Here is a 13213-nt window from a genome sequence, read left to right as displayed (position 1 = left end):
CTCCTACTGTTTCCCACTTGGACATTGTCGAGCATTTTCCATTTCAACCTGGCTACCTTTTACCTCCACTCTGCCTCATCTTGACAGACATCGTTGATGCTTGCAGTTGTAGGCACCCAGCAGTCCTGACTTCATCCAACACGAAGAAGCAAAGATAAACCCATGCCTTCCCCAATAAATGAGTCCAAGGTCCCCCAGTCTGGAACTACCGGAAGTCTCCCTACATGAAAGAAGCGAGGGCCTCTGACGTCGTCTCCCCACACCCTCGGGGTTGTCTCCCGAATCACTGGCTGGGCTGCCTAGAAGGCTGGGCTAGGGAGACCGTGTGCAGCCCCCGTCAACACTGGGGGGCTGATGGTAAACCCACATCCTTCCCTTTTAGGACCCTCAGCACGGGGACGGGCTCTGTCAACAGGCCTCTCTGGAAGGCGTAGAAGTCACAGGGGCTCATAATCCCAGATAATCCGGCCCACTAGGTATTGCGTCTGCAGTTTCTGTGGTCCCCGTGGGCAGTGTTTTGCAGATCCCGAGATGATAGATGTTACTCCCCTGGAGATTTGGATTTATTGGCCCAGTCTGGAACGGAACCCGGCCATTAACCTTTTCAATAGTTATAGGGGTTCTTATCCATGTGGACCCTCATAGATCCCGCCAGACTACTGTGTCTCTTCTGCCTAAGGCCACCATCCAAGGTTCCCTTCCTATCTCTAGATCCATTCCTTTACTATGACCTGCCCTGGAATGATATCCCCCTTCAGGGGATATCTACCACCCACATGGCGATAGTCCTCTGCCCAGCACCCAAATCAGAAGGCCGACAGTCACATGACACAGTCACAGGACACCTGTCCCAGGGGCCTCGCCCCACCCCACTGCCGCCTCTCGGGTATAAATTGGATGAGCACATCCTTGCTCCCCCCTCAGCTCTCATCCTCTGAAAAGCTGCTTCCCATGGCCTGCCTGCTGCGTTCCTCCTTAGTTTGTAAAGTGAAGAAATAGCAAAGGGACCTTACCTAGTCCAAAATTTGCTTTAGTTTTAGTAGGGGTTAGTCCACTTAACTGACCCCGGGAGAAGATGAAGAATCCACAAGAAGAGGTTTTCATGGCATGGAGGCAGCATGGAAACAGTGTGCCTTGTGTGGATCGTCCCACCTGAACTTGCAGAGCCCGTCACTGTTTGCCAGAAGGTGGCTTTCACACCTCCCGCCACCACAGGAGGGAGATCAGGAGTGAGATTTTCTGTGCCACTGATGATAACGTTTTGGTATTCAAAAACAAGTGACACCCTTGGAAAGATGTTCCATGTTATCGGTCACTGGAGAAATTCAAACGAAAACCGGAATGAGGTACCATCTCATACTAACCAGGGTGGCGATGATGATGATGGTGATAATAATAATAACAAAAAATAACAAGCGTGGGTGAGGACGTGGAAGAATTGGAACTCGCACACATTGCTGGTGGGAACGGAGAAGGTCCAGCCTCTGTGCGAAAAGGTTTTCGTTTAAGTCAGCATGGTCCAGCAACTCCTTTCCTAGGTATATGACCAAAAGAATTCACACAGGCACTCCAATAGATGCTCGTACTGATACGGACGATGATGTGGATGAATCTGAAAAATATCATGAGATACCTAGAAAAGGTAACTCTACCAAGACAGAAGCAGATTGGTGGTTGCCGGGGGCTGGGGAGGAGGGAGGCAACGAGGAGTGACTGTTGCGTGGGGTTCCTTTTGGGGTAATAAAAATATTTTGGAGTGAGATAGAGGAGGTGACTATGCAACGGGTAAATGTACTAAATGCCACCGAACTGTTCACCTGAAAAATGGTTCGTTTCGTGTTATGTGAGTTTTACCTCGGTTTAAAACAATGTTGATACATACGCAGGAAAAAACGAAACAAGTAACAGTCCACTAGGTGGCTTTTCAGAAGCTGTCACCCTTTGCCAGAACCTGGATAGGCAAAGGATGTATCTTCCGTGACTCAATGATTAGCCCCAGCTCCACTGTGACGTCAGTCCTTCAATAAACATCTTCACCCCGGGGACCTGTCTCAATGCTCTGTCTTCTTCAGTCTCCACCTTCCTCAATGCCGCCGAGAACAACAGAGGTAGAAGAGACTTCCTAACTAGAAGGTCAGACTTACACCCAAGAATTTCTAACTGCATTTCCATTATATTAGCATAGAAAGGGGAAATACCCAGTTACAAACCCCAGCTTTGAGCCACTAAAAGGTCTTGGATATAAGGAGAACTCATACGTGTTCAGTATGAAGTCTACCTAGAAATTTCAGCTTAATCGTTTTAAACAAATAACAGCAGAAGGAAGTGGTCATAATCTACCCTTGGCTCTAATTTTAAAATGTGAATAATTAACCTTCCAGGAAAAAAAAAACACACGGAATTTTAAGAGTAGTTCAATAAACGTCCAATTCAAAAATAGATCGTTGCTGGTACCCATGATTTATGGTGGTGGCAATTCCCACGGAATCAGTCATGACTTCGGTTAAACTACTGGAGCATTAACGCACTTAAATTCTGCTTTCAGGCACCTAACTGCTGGGTAATATGGATTTTTTTTTATGTTTTTTTTTTTTAACTTTTATTTATTTTTGAGACAGAGGGAGACAGAGCATGAACAGGGGAGGGGCAGAGAGAGAGGGAGACACAGAATCTGAAACAGGCTCCAGGCTCTGAGCTGTCAGCACACAGCCCTACGTGGGGCTCGAACTCACAGACCGTGAGATCGTGACCTGAGCCGAAGTTGGACGCTTAACCGACTGAGCCACCCAGGCGCCCCATGGGTAATATGGATTTTTTATGGGGGTTAGGCTTGTGTAAAGGCATAAAAAGTTCTCGTTTTTGCGTGATTTCATTATCACAACAGTGCTGTTACCACAGATTTTTATGTTCCAAAAGTCACTTTCTCCCGGGTAGAAATGCTAATACTTAGTGGTGATTTCTGGTTTATACCTAGAATGAAATACTTACCTTCGTACCCAACAGTACAAAAGCTGTTGTTCATCAGTAGCCTTATAAGAATAAAAGCCAGTGGTCCAGGCAGCCTAGCACCAATACGTTGTAACCGAAAGGCACGCCCTATCACGGGAATCTAGCTACCACAGTAGCCCAAGAAATCTCTTTTCTGACGGTGTCATTCCACAACGAGGAGCCTTCAGGATATCAATGTGCTGGTCACTGTCCCGGTGTAAACGACCTAATTACCTTCTTGCAAAATGGAAGAAAGAAAAGAGGAATAGGAGGAGGAGGAGGAAGAAGGAAGACAGGGAGAGGACAGGCAAGAAGAGGAAGAAATAATAAAGAACTTAGGAGAGTCGTCTAGTTTCTCTGCTTCAGAAGCAGTTAACATTGGAAATAGAATGGGCCAGGCTAAACATTAACAGCTGCCTCCGGTCAGCCTTTGACAGAAACAGGGTAGCCACAGGCTGGCCTTCAGAACCCAGCTAGATGGGTTCAAAACCCAACCTCACCACTGAGAAGCAGTGTGACCCAGGGTCACTTAATTAGCCTCTTGGAACCTTTGTTTCTTCGTCCAGCAGCTTGAATGTAGTAGGTCTAAATGAGATAATCAGCTTATGGGCACTTTACCTCTCCCGTGGTCCAGAGCGCTTAGTGCAGAACGTTCGCTATGGATGTTGATACTGAAAGGCCAGGGAAATCAGAACAGAGCCGATGCCACTGTATTTTTTTTTATTACAAAACAAATTATATAAAATAGTGATTGATTTTATGTACAATTGAACTGGAGTCACGGTCGGGAAGGCTCAGAAGATGGGGATAAGGATGTGGTTGCCGCGATTTCTTTTTCTTCGTATCTGGGAGGCAGTTCAGAGGAGAGATGCGGAGTGTACGAGATCCCAGCGGATGAAGGAGACCCAGAAATGGTGTATATAGAATCACAATCTCTCTCAGAGCCCACACCTTGGCCCCCAGGAGTTGGGGTCCTACTGAAAAGAAGAAAGGAGAACAGAAAGGAAGGAGAGAATAGTGACACACGTTAAATAGGAGGTTCTTTCCAAACGTTTAATTATATGCTTTTAGGACCATTTGCAAGGGTCTCAGGAGTAATTTCTTCCATGTTGTATTTCTTATAGATATATCTCGATTCCTTACTCCCTACTTTCCTTACAGCTGATTGTAACATTAAGAGAATTTCACCCTGTTTTGTTTTCCTTGACATTGAGAAGACGCGAGGTAGGGACGTATAGGTGCCATCTAAAATGAGTACACACACACACACACACACACACACACACACACACACACAGAGTTATTACTCTTCTCTGCCTGACTCTTCTCTGTTTCTGTCTTCCGGGACAGCTAGCATAAGGCAGACAGACTGAGGCAAATAGAAAATTAAATCAAACCAAAAACTTGAAGGGAGGCAGTAAAGCATAGTGGTTACTGGAGTGAGTTCTACCAGGCAGACCTGCCTCTGAATTTCCACTCCGCCGCTTTCTAGCCGTGTGATCGTGAGCAAGTTATTTAACCTCACTAAGCCTCAGCATCCTCATCTGTAAAATGGGAATGATCAGAGTGCCTACTCTCCTACCCATGAGAATTACATGAGGTAATGCAAGTAAAGCCAGACCGTGGCACACAGAAATCAAGGTAGTAGCAAGTAGGAGTTGTTGTTGTCATTTTTTAAGTCAATAGACATTTATTTAGGGCTTGGGGAGGTTCATTATTGGAGTAAAGAATATAAAAATTCACTAACAGAATTCTACAAATGCCCAGAACGTAACCTCCCCTTCATCCCTGCAGGACGGTTCCTATATCCATCTCTGGTTGGATCTCCAGCTCACCACCCAGTTTGAAGCACAACAAGAACATGGGCCTTAAAACACGAAGGACCAGGTAAGGCAGCACCCATCCCCAGCAGTGGGGGTTTCCAGACATCCCCGTGGCCATGAAAGTCAGCCTCCCAGCCAGTCTGGCCACCTCCAGCCTTTCCCCATTATGAACTGCACCAACCACCGCTTGCATCCCATGGCCATGTCTCTAAAACCTTCAGCTGCGTCCCTCTGCAGGAAGGAAAAACACCTAGATTTATGTTGTTTAATCTAACCCCAGGTATGCGTCCTAATTTGTGGCATATGGGGAGCATGGCGGAGGGGAGTGTGAATCTTATATTTCTCTTCATTCAGTCTGAGAAGGTCCCGAGGCCCAGGGAACAACTGAATATTGAGAAGAGAAGCCAAACTTGGTCAGGTCAGGGTGCAAGCTGATTTTAGCCAGTCACCCAAGTACCTCCATGAGGTACTGAAAACCTGTGTTCCTGTTGGAGGTCGCTAGGGGACCCCCATATCTCCCCATGATCTAAAGCGGCAAAGCCTAACATAGGGGGCCTCGCAAGCCCTGTCCCAGTGCTCAGTCTGGCTGATGAAGTGTTAAACATTTGGAGGCTCACCCATGCTAGGAACTCATAAAGATACCTGGAGAAGGCTTCATATTAACCCGGCATAACCACTTTTACAATTTTTCACGTATGTGCTGCCTACAGTTTCCTGAAAGGTACCGTTACTATTAAGGCAATAATTCTGATACAACGTCCGCAAAAAAGATCCTCCCACTCTAACGTTGATTCCTGTACCGCAGCCTTAAAACTGATTTGGCCTGAGCTTAGCCACAGACCCGAGAAGGTTAAACATGCTTACTCTTGAAGTGCAAACGCAAAGTCTTACCCATAGGTAAAAATACTGTAATACGAAGGTGGATTTTCATTTGGAAGCACACCGTTAGCCCCAGGACTTCGGGTTACTGCAGAAGCTGAAGATTCAGGAAAGTAAGGTGGTGGGGGAGGTGGGAATATTATCACGGCATCACCTGAGGAAAGACAATATTTCGTTGAAAACAGGTGAGAAAGAAATGCAAGCACATCACCAAGAGCAAAATAAATTAATGTTATGTTTGGCCCATGTATGTAAAAGGTCAGAACACCTATGCCAACTCCAGAATTGAAAAGTGGGACTATCAAATTCACAGAGACATAGGGTGGACGTAGCCAGGGGCTGGGACAAGGGGGAATTGGAATGAATGTTTAACGGGGGACAGTTTCTTCTTGATGATGAAAAACTTCTAGAACTTGGTAGTGGTTATGGTTCCAAAGACCGCGGATGTACGTAATGCCTCTGTGCACTTAGAAACGCTTAAGATGGTACATTTCATGTGATCTATAGTTTACCACAGTTTTTTTCAAACAGTGGGCGACTATTTCCTAGCAAGTCTGAGCTAAAGCGTTTCTGTGGAGCATTCGCTTCCTGGGGTTGTCTCCTGCTGCAAAAGCTTACTCCTTCTCAATTTGAAATTCTGAGTCATCGACACTGAGCTGTTGGATGAGGCGCCTTGTTCCTTACATGCGGTGTTAGCCTCTGAGCAAATGACAACAGGCTAGGCCACAGCCGCTCTTTCAACTGCCAAAGCTGTGCTGCGTGCCCTTCTATAAGCTTTTAGTCACCCTTTCACCCAAGCTTTCCCAGAGAAAGTCACACTCCAGTTAAGCTTGTTTTTCTGTTTTCGGTTTTGGTTTTTGTGTCTGCCTTTCTGTTGCTGCTGTTCATTCCAGAACACATCCCGTGTTGGGGGGAGGAGACAGTGGAAACCAGATGCAAACTCTACCTTGTACTCCAAATCCAATACAGAACGTCCCATGGGGGTTGCCCAGATCATTCTGGCCCTGCGGCAGCACCAGAGATCTGCCGAAATAGAGGTCTGAGGGCAGCCTCTGATAAGCCGGCAGCACCAAATGACAGCTTAGGCAACATGCAGGAGAGAGGACTTTGATTCACCACAGGGAGGCAACCGGTTTGTACAGGCAGCAGACCCGACGCCCGTCTAGGTCAGGACAAGGTTGGTTACTGCTACCAGGGTGCCATTTGCCAGTTACCAGCCCCGGGGGGCCTGGGCTGTCACATCTGTGACCGGCAGGCCATCCCTAACTGCACCTGCCTCAGAGAACGGGCAGCAGGGCTGGGTTCTTGTGTGCTGGTCACACAGCAGACTGACTCAGCTCTAACACACCCGCGAAGGTGCTTAAAGCCCAGGCCACCAGCAAGTGGCACCGATCCACGTGTCGGACGAAACACTCCCGGCTGGCCACTCTCTGCCGTATTACCTCGAAGCGGACTTAGCCCTGCCAAAATGTGTTATTCCCCGAAGCGGACTTAGCCCTGCCAAAAATGTGTTAAGTCTTTCTTTCCCTCCGCGAGCACATGGCGCCTAGAGCTTAAAATGTATGTCGCTAACCTAAACTTGATAACATATAATGGTTATCTCGGGATCCTCATGTAGTTTTTTTCACAGGTCTTGGTAGGTCAGAGGAAGTAAAGCTGACTGTGCACTTTAATTACACAGCGTGGAACAAAGGCCCCGGGAATAAGCCTCTAGAGCAGGCCAGTCACCTGTCCAATGCAAACAAGGAAGTGCTCAAAGCCACCAGCTGTCTCTGGGGCTTGTCCAAGCCTCTGCTTGTCCTCCCTCTGCAAGGGAGGCTCCCCGCCCTCCCCACCCTTGCAACCTGCTCTCCCTGAAAGCAGCCCCGTCCCCCCTGGATTTCCCTTTCACTGTGTCCCCCAGGACCTGATGTCTTCTGGGAGGTGACAGCAGACATCCCTCAAGGGAGGCCTAGCTCATAGCCCTGCTTGTATATCCAGGACCCGGCACTGAGTGTGCCCACAACGGGGATATCTCGTGTGTCTGGGGAGGAGGGGCTTCCATTCCAGGAACAGCTGAATTCTGGGACTTGGCCAAGGACTGCCTCTTATCACCCCAATCCTTCATAAGGCAGAACTGAGCATCAACAGACAGTGTCTACCTGGAGTCTTAGCAATTACACCAAAAGGCATGGCTGCGGAAAACCTAAACCCTATCCCATAATATCAAAGGAGAGAAAAACAAGGAGTTAGGCTGCCAGACTTTCACAGGGGTGATGGTACTGAAAGGGTTAAGCGGAAAAGCCAGCATCAGGATGAGACCACCCAGGAGTCACTGTGTCCTAGCACCAGCAGCCCTGCTTTCTGCTGCCCCTCAAGTCCAGCCACCAGGAGGGAGGCTGAGCCCCAAAGATCCCCCGATAGTAAACCCCAAGGGCATACCTCGAAATGCTCCCGAGTAAGTGGAAGACTGTAAGCATCAAATGCGTGTGTTTACTTAGACCCACCGTGTTCCCCAAAAGGACTGAGAACATCTACAACATAGGGTAAGCCCTTTAGCCATGTAACGGCTGCCCAGGACCCTAGGCGAAACCAGTGCTACGCGGGGGCCACGGTGTGTGCGTGGCCGCCTGCCTGGGTTGGGATCCTGGCTCTGCCACTTGCTGGTCTGTGCCCTCGGCAAGTTACTTGAGATCCCTGTGCCTCCGTTTCTTCATCTCTAACGTGGAGATACTAAGAGTAGCTGCCTCATTGGGTGGTTGTAGGTGTGAAAGAATTTGACAGAGTAGGTCCTTGAAGAACACTTGGATGGGTATTTGGTCCCAGGATGAACCCTGCGTCTGTGTTAGCTGTTGTTAATGTATAACTGATATTGGTGTGGCCCCCATAAATACATAAATACACAAATAAGTAAGCCGGGAGCTTCAACCATGGCTCAAGGATGCGTCTGTAAACCCATGTGCCCTGCTCTCCAAGGCCGGTGCCATGCGAGGCTGGCAGTCCAGGGCACCCCCCGCTGTGAATACCGCTGCTTCCACCAGACGCGCCCCCCCCCCGAACATGAGAAACGTGCACCACACTCCTTCTCTGCTCCTGTCCCATAATGCTCTTTGCCGAGCCTTGCAGACGTCAAGGCTACGGCTTGAGAGCTTTTCCCTTTCCAAAGCAGGAGACTGAAAAAAGAAAAGAGCGATTGGTGAAACTGAACAGCAGTGGGGTTTTTCATTGGTTGTGTGAAACTGAGGCAAAAGCTACTGATGTTCTGTAGGGGGCCGACTCTGGGAGCTATTCCTCCATCTGTTCTGCAGAACCCAGAGAACTCAGAAGTCCTGGCTGGGCATTTCATGGGGGAAAGAAGTGACAGGTGCGATCACAGTTCAATTTCATCTGTGCCACATTTCAAACTTCACCTCCATCCTGAAGCCACAAATGACAGCAAACGAAGAACGACGTGGGAAACCTTGCAGAAAGCTGCCTCAAAACATAGAAGATGGCTGGCCTTGGGACAGACAGGATCCTAGAATGTTAGTGCTGCAAGGAATCTCAGCAATGCAAGGCTCATTTTATAGATATGTAAACTAAGGCCAGAAGAGGTTAAGGACTTCCCAAGGACAGCCAGCCAGTGATAGCCAGGGATGAGAGTCTGCATGGCCGGCACAAAGTGCCATGTCACTTGGCAGGTCTCTAACGTGACAGAAGGTTCCCAGGCTCTCCTTAGCAGTTTCTGTCACTTTCCTCTTAATTTGCTCTGTGACCTCAGTCAAGGTCACAACTTAATGTCCCAGTGCTTTTGCTAAATAATAAGGAATTGCTGGGAGGAGATGAGGTGTACAAGGATTCTTCCAGGGCTTAACACAGCAGCAGGACTGTGCACATGTGCGTATGCGTGCACATGTGTGTAAGAGAGAGACACAAAAAAGAGAGACTCTGGGCCAGACCCGAGGGCAGCCCGGTGAAGCCTTGATGCTACAGCCACTGTGCTATGAGCATGCATAGGAATGACAGCCACCTACCTACGGTGACCTGGACAGGCTCCGTGTTCTGGATCTGTCTGTCTTCAGCTTCAGAGGCCTCCTGGCCCACATTCAAGTTGTTTCTCTTCTTAACATGGGCAACCACAAAGAAACACAATCCCATGAGTACAATCAAGGGTCCCATGATCTGCAGGGATAGGAATCCACAGATCTGGGGCTCCACGTCGGCAGTGTCTGTCTCATTCAGGGGTTCCTGTGCCCAGTCGGAGCCACATCCAGGGACCCAAATGCCAAGTATGCTGATGAGCATGCCGCTTGTCAAGAACAGAAACCCAAAGATGAGGCACTGGGCAAACTGGCGGCTCTCTCCACAGAGGAAGGCTCGGTCGGGGTCCGCCTGACTGCCTCGCAGGTGCCCCTCCCGGAGCTGAAGCCGTGCCCGGGAGCGGGCCAGGATCACAGCCCCGAGCCCAACGGCGGCACAGGCAGGCCCAGCGACCTTCAGCACCATGCTGCAGTCTGGGAAGGTTTTGTATTGGCATGTCTGGAACCCAAAGATGGAGAGCAGGACTCCCACGCACAACAGGATGGCACCAAAGACAAAAAGGAAGAAAATGACCTTGCTGACACTCCTGTCTGGCTGGACCCCATCTAGCTCAGCAGCAGCTACAGGAGACATGGCCAGAAGAGGCCCCTTCCCCAGAACCAGGCAGAATGGATTTCCTTCCCTCCAGTGGTTGGTTGGTTTCAACAGCTCTGAAAATGTAACCAAACACCAAATTAAAGTGGGCACAGGTGTTCCTGACCCGCCCTGGCCATTTCAGAAATCACACTAGGATGAAATCATAGGAACAGAACTTTATGCAAGGGATACACTGGGGAACAATGAGCTGGTTTATGAGTCAGAAGCACCGGCATTCAGAAACTCTTGAATATGTAATTTTATGAAGATACTCAAGAAGAGGAAATGCAATGACCATGCACCTAAGAGTATGTTTAAAAAAACAAAACCCATACAATAAACGTAACTGGGAGTGGCTTTTCCTGTTATGAGTCTTACAAACTCACTTCCCCAGTCAAAAACAAAAACAAAAAAAGAAAAAAACAGTGGCGAGTGAGGGAAGAACTACTGGGATTATTTCTGATTTACAGACATCCCACGTTTCATCACAGCTGCTCCGAACATTTCTAAGTCGGTAAATTTTCGTTCAGTAACTAACTTTCCATTTCCTGTTTTAGACTGTGGCAACTTTCCATTCCCAGCCCTTTTCTAAGGCTGTCACATCTCCAGGAGGCCCAAGGTCAGCAGTTTCAATTGAATGGGAAGGCAGTTCAGGAACAGAGTGGATTTGGTGGATTTTAAGTGAACTGTGTCAAACTTCGTCCCTTGAGTTCTCAAACAGGCACTGGGGCTGCGCCGGCCTGGCTGACCGGGCTGGGATGACCCAGGGGTGTGTGGCACAGCGGGTCAGGCGAGGCCTTGCCTCCCAGGCGTGCAGATGGCCTCTCACTCACCCTCCTCCAAAGTGCCTCTCACTTCCACAAAAAAGGCGTAGGCTCAGTTAAAAATAAACAGCCAATAAAACCACCAGTTACAGAGCACTAAACAGCAAGAGGACTTGACTTTGGAAGAAGCGGGTCAGTGAAACCAAGTGGGAGAGTACCTTCCACAAGATTACCAAGCCTCGCACTTACATTATCCTATATGAAGGGTACCTACCCTATGCCGTTGTGAAAAAGTTGCCTAGTTTACTACGTTGACTTGATCGTCCGTCTAGTTATCTCTTCTTACTCTAATGAGTGGAATATTTTACCAGGACCCTTCAAGTTGAGGCACCGGAAAAAGCAACCTAAACATGAACACCATTTTTACTTGCTCAAGGAAAGAAAACTTAAAATGCTTTGTGCCATTTGTATCCATGATCATATGAAGGAGATTGAGATTGAGGCTCTAAAGCCAAGGCCATCTTGATAGATCCAAATGATGCCCAAGGAGGGTCAGCTAATTTAGGTAACGAAAGCAAATAGCTGGTCTTACACTAGGAAGTACTTTTCCAGGAAAATGTGCACTGAAATCAGAAGGAAGTTGGGGCGAGAAGGAAATATTGGGGGGAAATAAGTTTCCATTTTAGAGCTAGACAAACTATATTTATGAAGATGCAATAAGCTGAGACAAACACTTAAAGACAAGGTTGCACTAATTGAAGAAAAAGAAATCTAGATCATGTAATCTCTTTTGCTGGTTCCAGTGATAAGGGTGATTCTCTGTGACAAAGTCCTATCAGGAATTTCTGGTACCTTCAACTCTGAAGCGAGTCACAAGGCTTCAAATGACTTCAGGCAAATTCCCAAATACTAGTAAAGTAAATAGAAGCCTCAAAGTGGACTTGTAGCTCTTTTCCATGGACTAGTGGACTAAACACCTGCCATATGTATTAATCCCTCATCCAAAATAGCGTGTGGGTAGTCAGTCTGTCTCGTATACATGCACTCACAAACGGACACAAAGACATCGACACTAACAGAAGAGTAAACCTTTTTTAAATACCAACCTATGTTTAATGTCCCCAAAGCCGAATCCACCTCCCCAACACAATTTTTCAAAGGACATTTCCAAATCATCGGCATCTCACCCAGCCTAAAACTCGGGTGCATCTGGGGACCCAGGCAAGGGCAGCCAGAAGTCTTTTACAGGGAGTAGTTTCTCGTGGGTTTTAAGGAGCCGAAGCGTAACAACAGCCCCGAGCGGTTCCGCCTGTGGCTCCCACCCTTGCAGGTTTAGCTAGGGATCTCCGTCTCGCCCCAAGGCTTGGTCCCAAAAAGCGCAGCGCCAGACTCCGCGCGGGGACCCGAGCCGCTTACCTGAAGCTTCGTCGGGCGTGGGCGCTGCCTGCGCCGGGGCGCGTCCCGGGAGCCTGGCCCGGGCCTGGGGGAACGCGCTCTGGGAGGCGGCGCTGGCCGTGGGCACCCGGCTGGGCGCGGCCTCCCTGTGGCGGCCGGCACCGCACGCTCCCACCTGCGCGTCCGGGCGCGGAGGGCGGGCCGCCACTGTATTTACAGAAGGAGGCGGTGCCAGAGGGGGCGCGGCGGGGCAGGGCCGACTGGCGGGAGCTGGCCGCCGCCGGGTGCTGCCCTTCGGGGCTGGAGAAGCGCCCGGCGCGGCAGTGGAGGACGGGGGACGGCCTTGGAGCCCGGGGCGGGCAGAGCTGGCCGCTTCTACGCCCGTGACCGTGCGCGCAAGGAATCCAGGAAAAATGGGCACCCCCGCCACTTCGCTGGCCCACAGCCGTGGGAGGTAGGGGGCGGCGAGTTGAGGTTCTCCTCCCGGCTGTCCGAACTGCGCGCTGCGAGATCCAGGCAGCAGGAAGGGAGCCGGTTCCCTTCAGGGTCCCGGGCCCAGAGTTGGGGCAGGGGGAGACTCGGGAAGGGGACTCGCCCGCTGCCCTCTCCGATGTGCTGGTGGCCCAGGCAGGACTGGGCCCTGCGTTCCTGAAGCCGTGCTTTCGGCCACGACGCCGTCTAGGGCTAGTCTACCCAGCGGCGTGTGCCACTCCTGCCCCTCCGGAGACC

The 13213-nt window shown here is 49.6% G+C and overlaps 1 protein-coding gene across 2 annotated transcripts; it reads right to left on the bottom strand.

Annotated features, from left to right (window-relative positions):
• Positions 1-3698: 3698 nt before the first annotated feature.
• On the bottom strand, positions 3699-12610 carry TMEM171 (transmembrane protein 171). 2 transcript variants are annotated; one of them, XM_047068205.1, is made up of 4 exons: positions 12506-12610; positions 9683-10399; positions 5703-5844; positions 3699-3965 (listed from the first exon to the last, which is right to left on the bottom strand). In XM_047068205.1, exons 2-4 carry the CDS (start codon positions 10320-10322, stop codon positions 3767-3769), a joined length of 981 nt encoding a protein of 326 aa, XP_046924161.1. In that variant the 5' UTR covers positions 10323-10399; positions 12506-12610; the 3' UTR covers positions 3699-3766. The 2 variants fall into 2 exon arrangements, with proteins under 2 accessions (XP_046924161.1, XP_046924244.1); XM_047068288.1 differs by having other exon boundaries at positions 3699-3962.
• Positions 12611-13213: the final 603 nt, after the last annotated feature.

The sequence above is a fragment of the Lynx rufus genome, unplaced genomic scaffold, assembly GCF_022079265.1.
Source record: "Lynx rufus isolate CCGP_SWC_20201006 ecotype Redwood Valley unplaced genomic scaffold, mLynRuf1.p SCAF_1, whole genome shotgun sequence".
NCBI lineage: Eukaryota > Metazoa > Chordata > Mammalia > Carnivora > Felidae > Lynx > Lynx rufus.
Note: the sequence above shows the minus strand (reverse complement) of the source record. Positions and strands in the feature narration are given on the sequence as shown.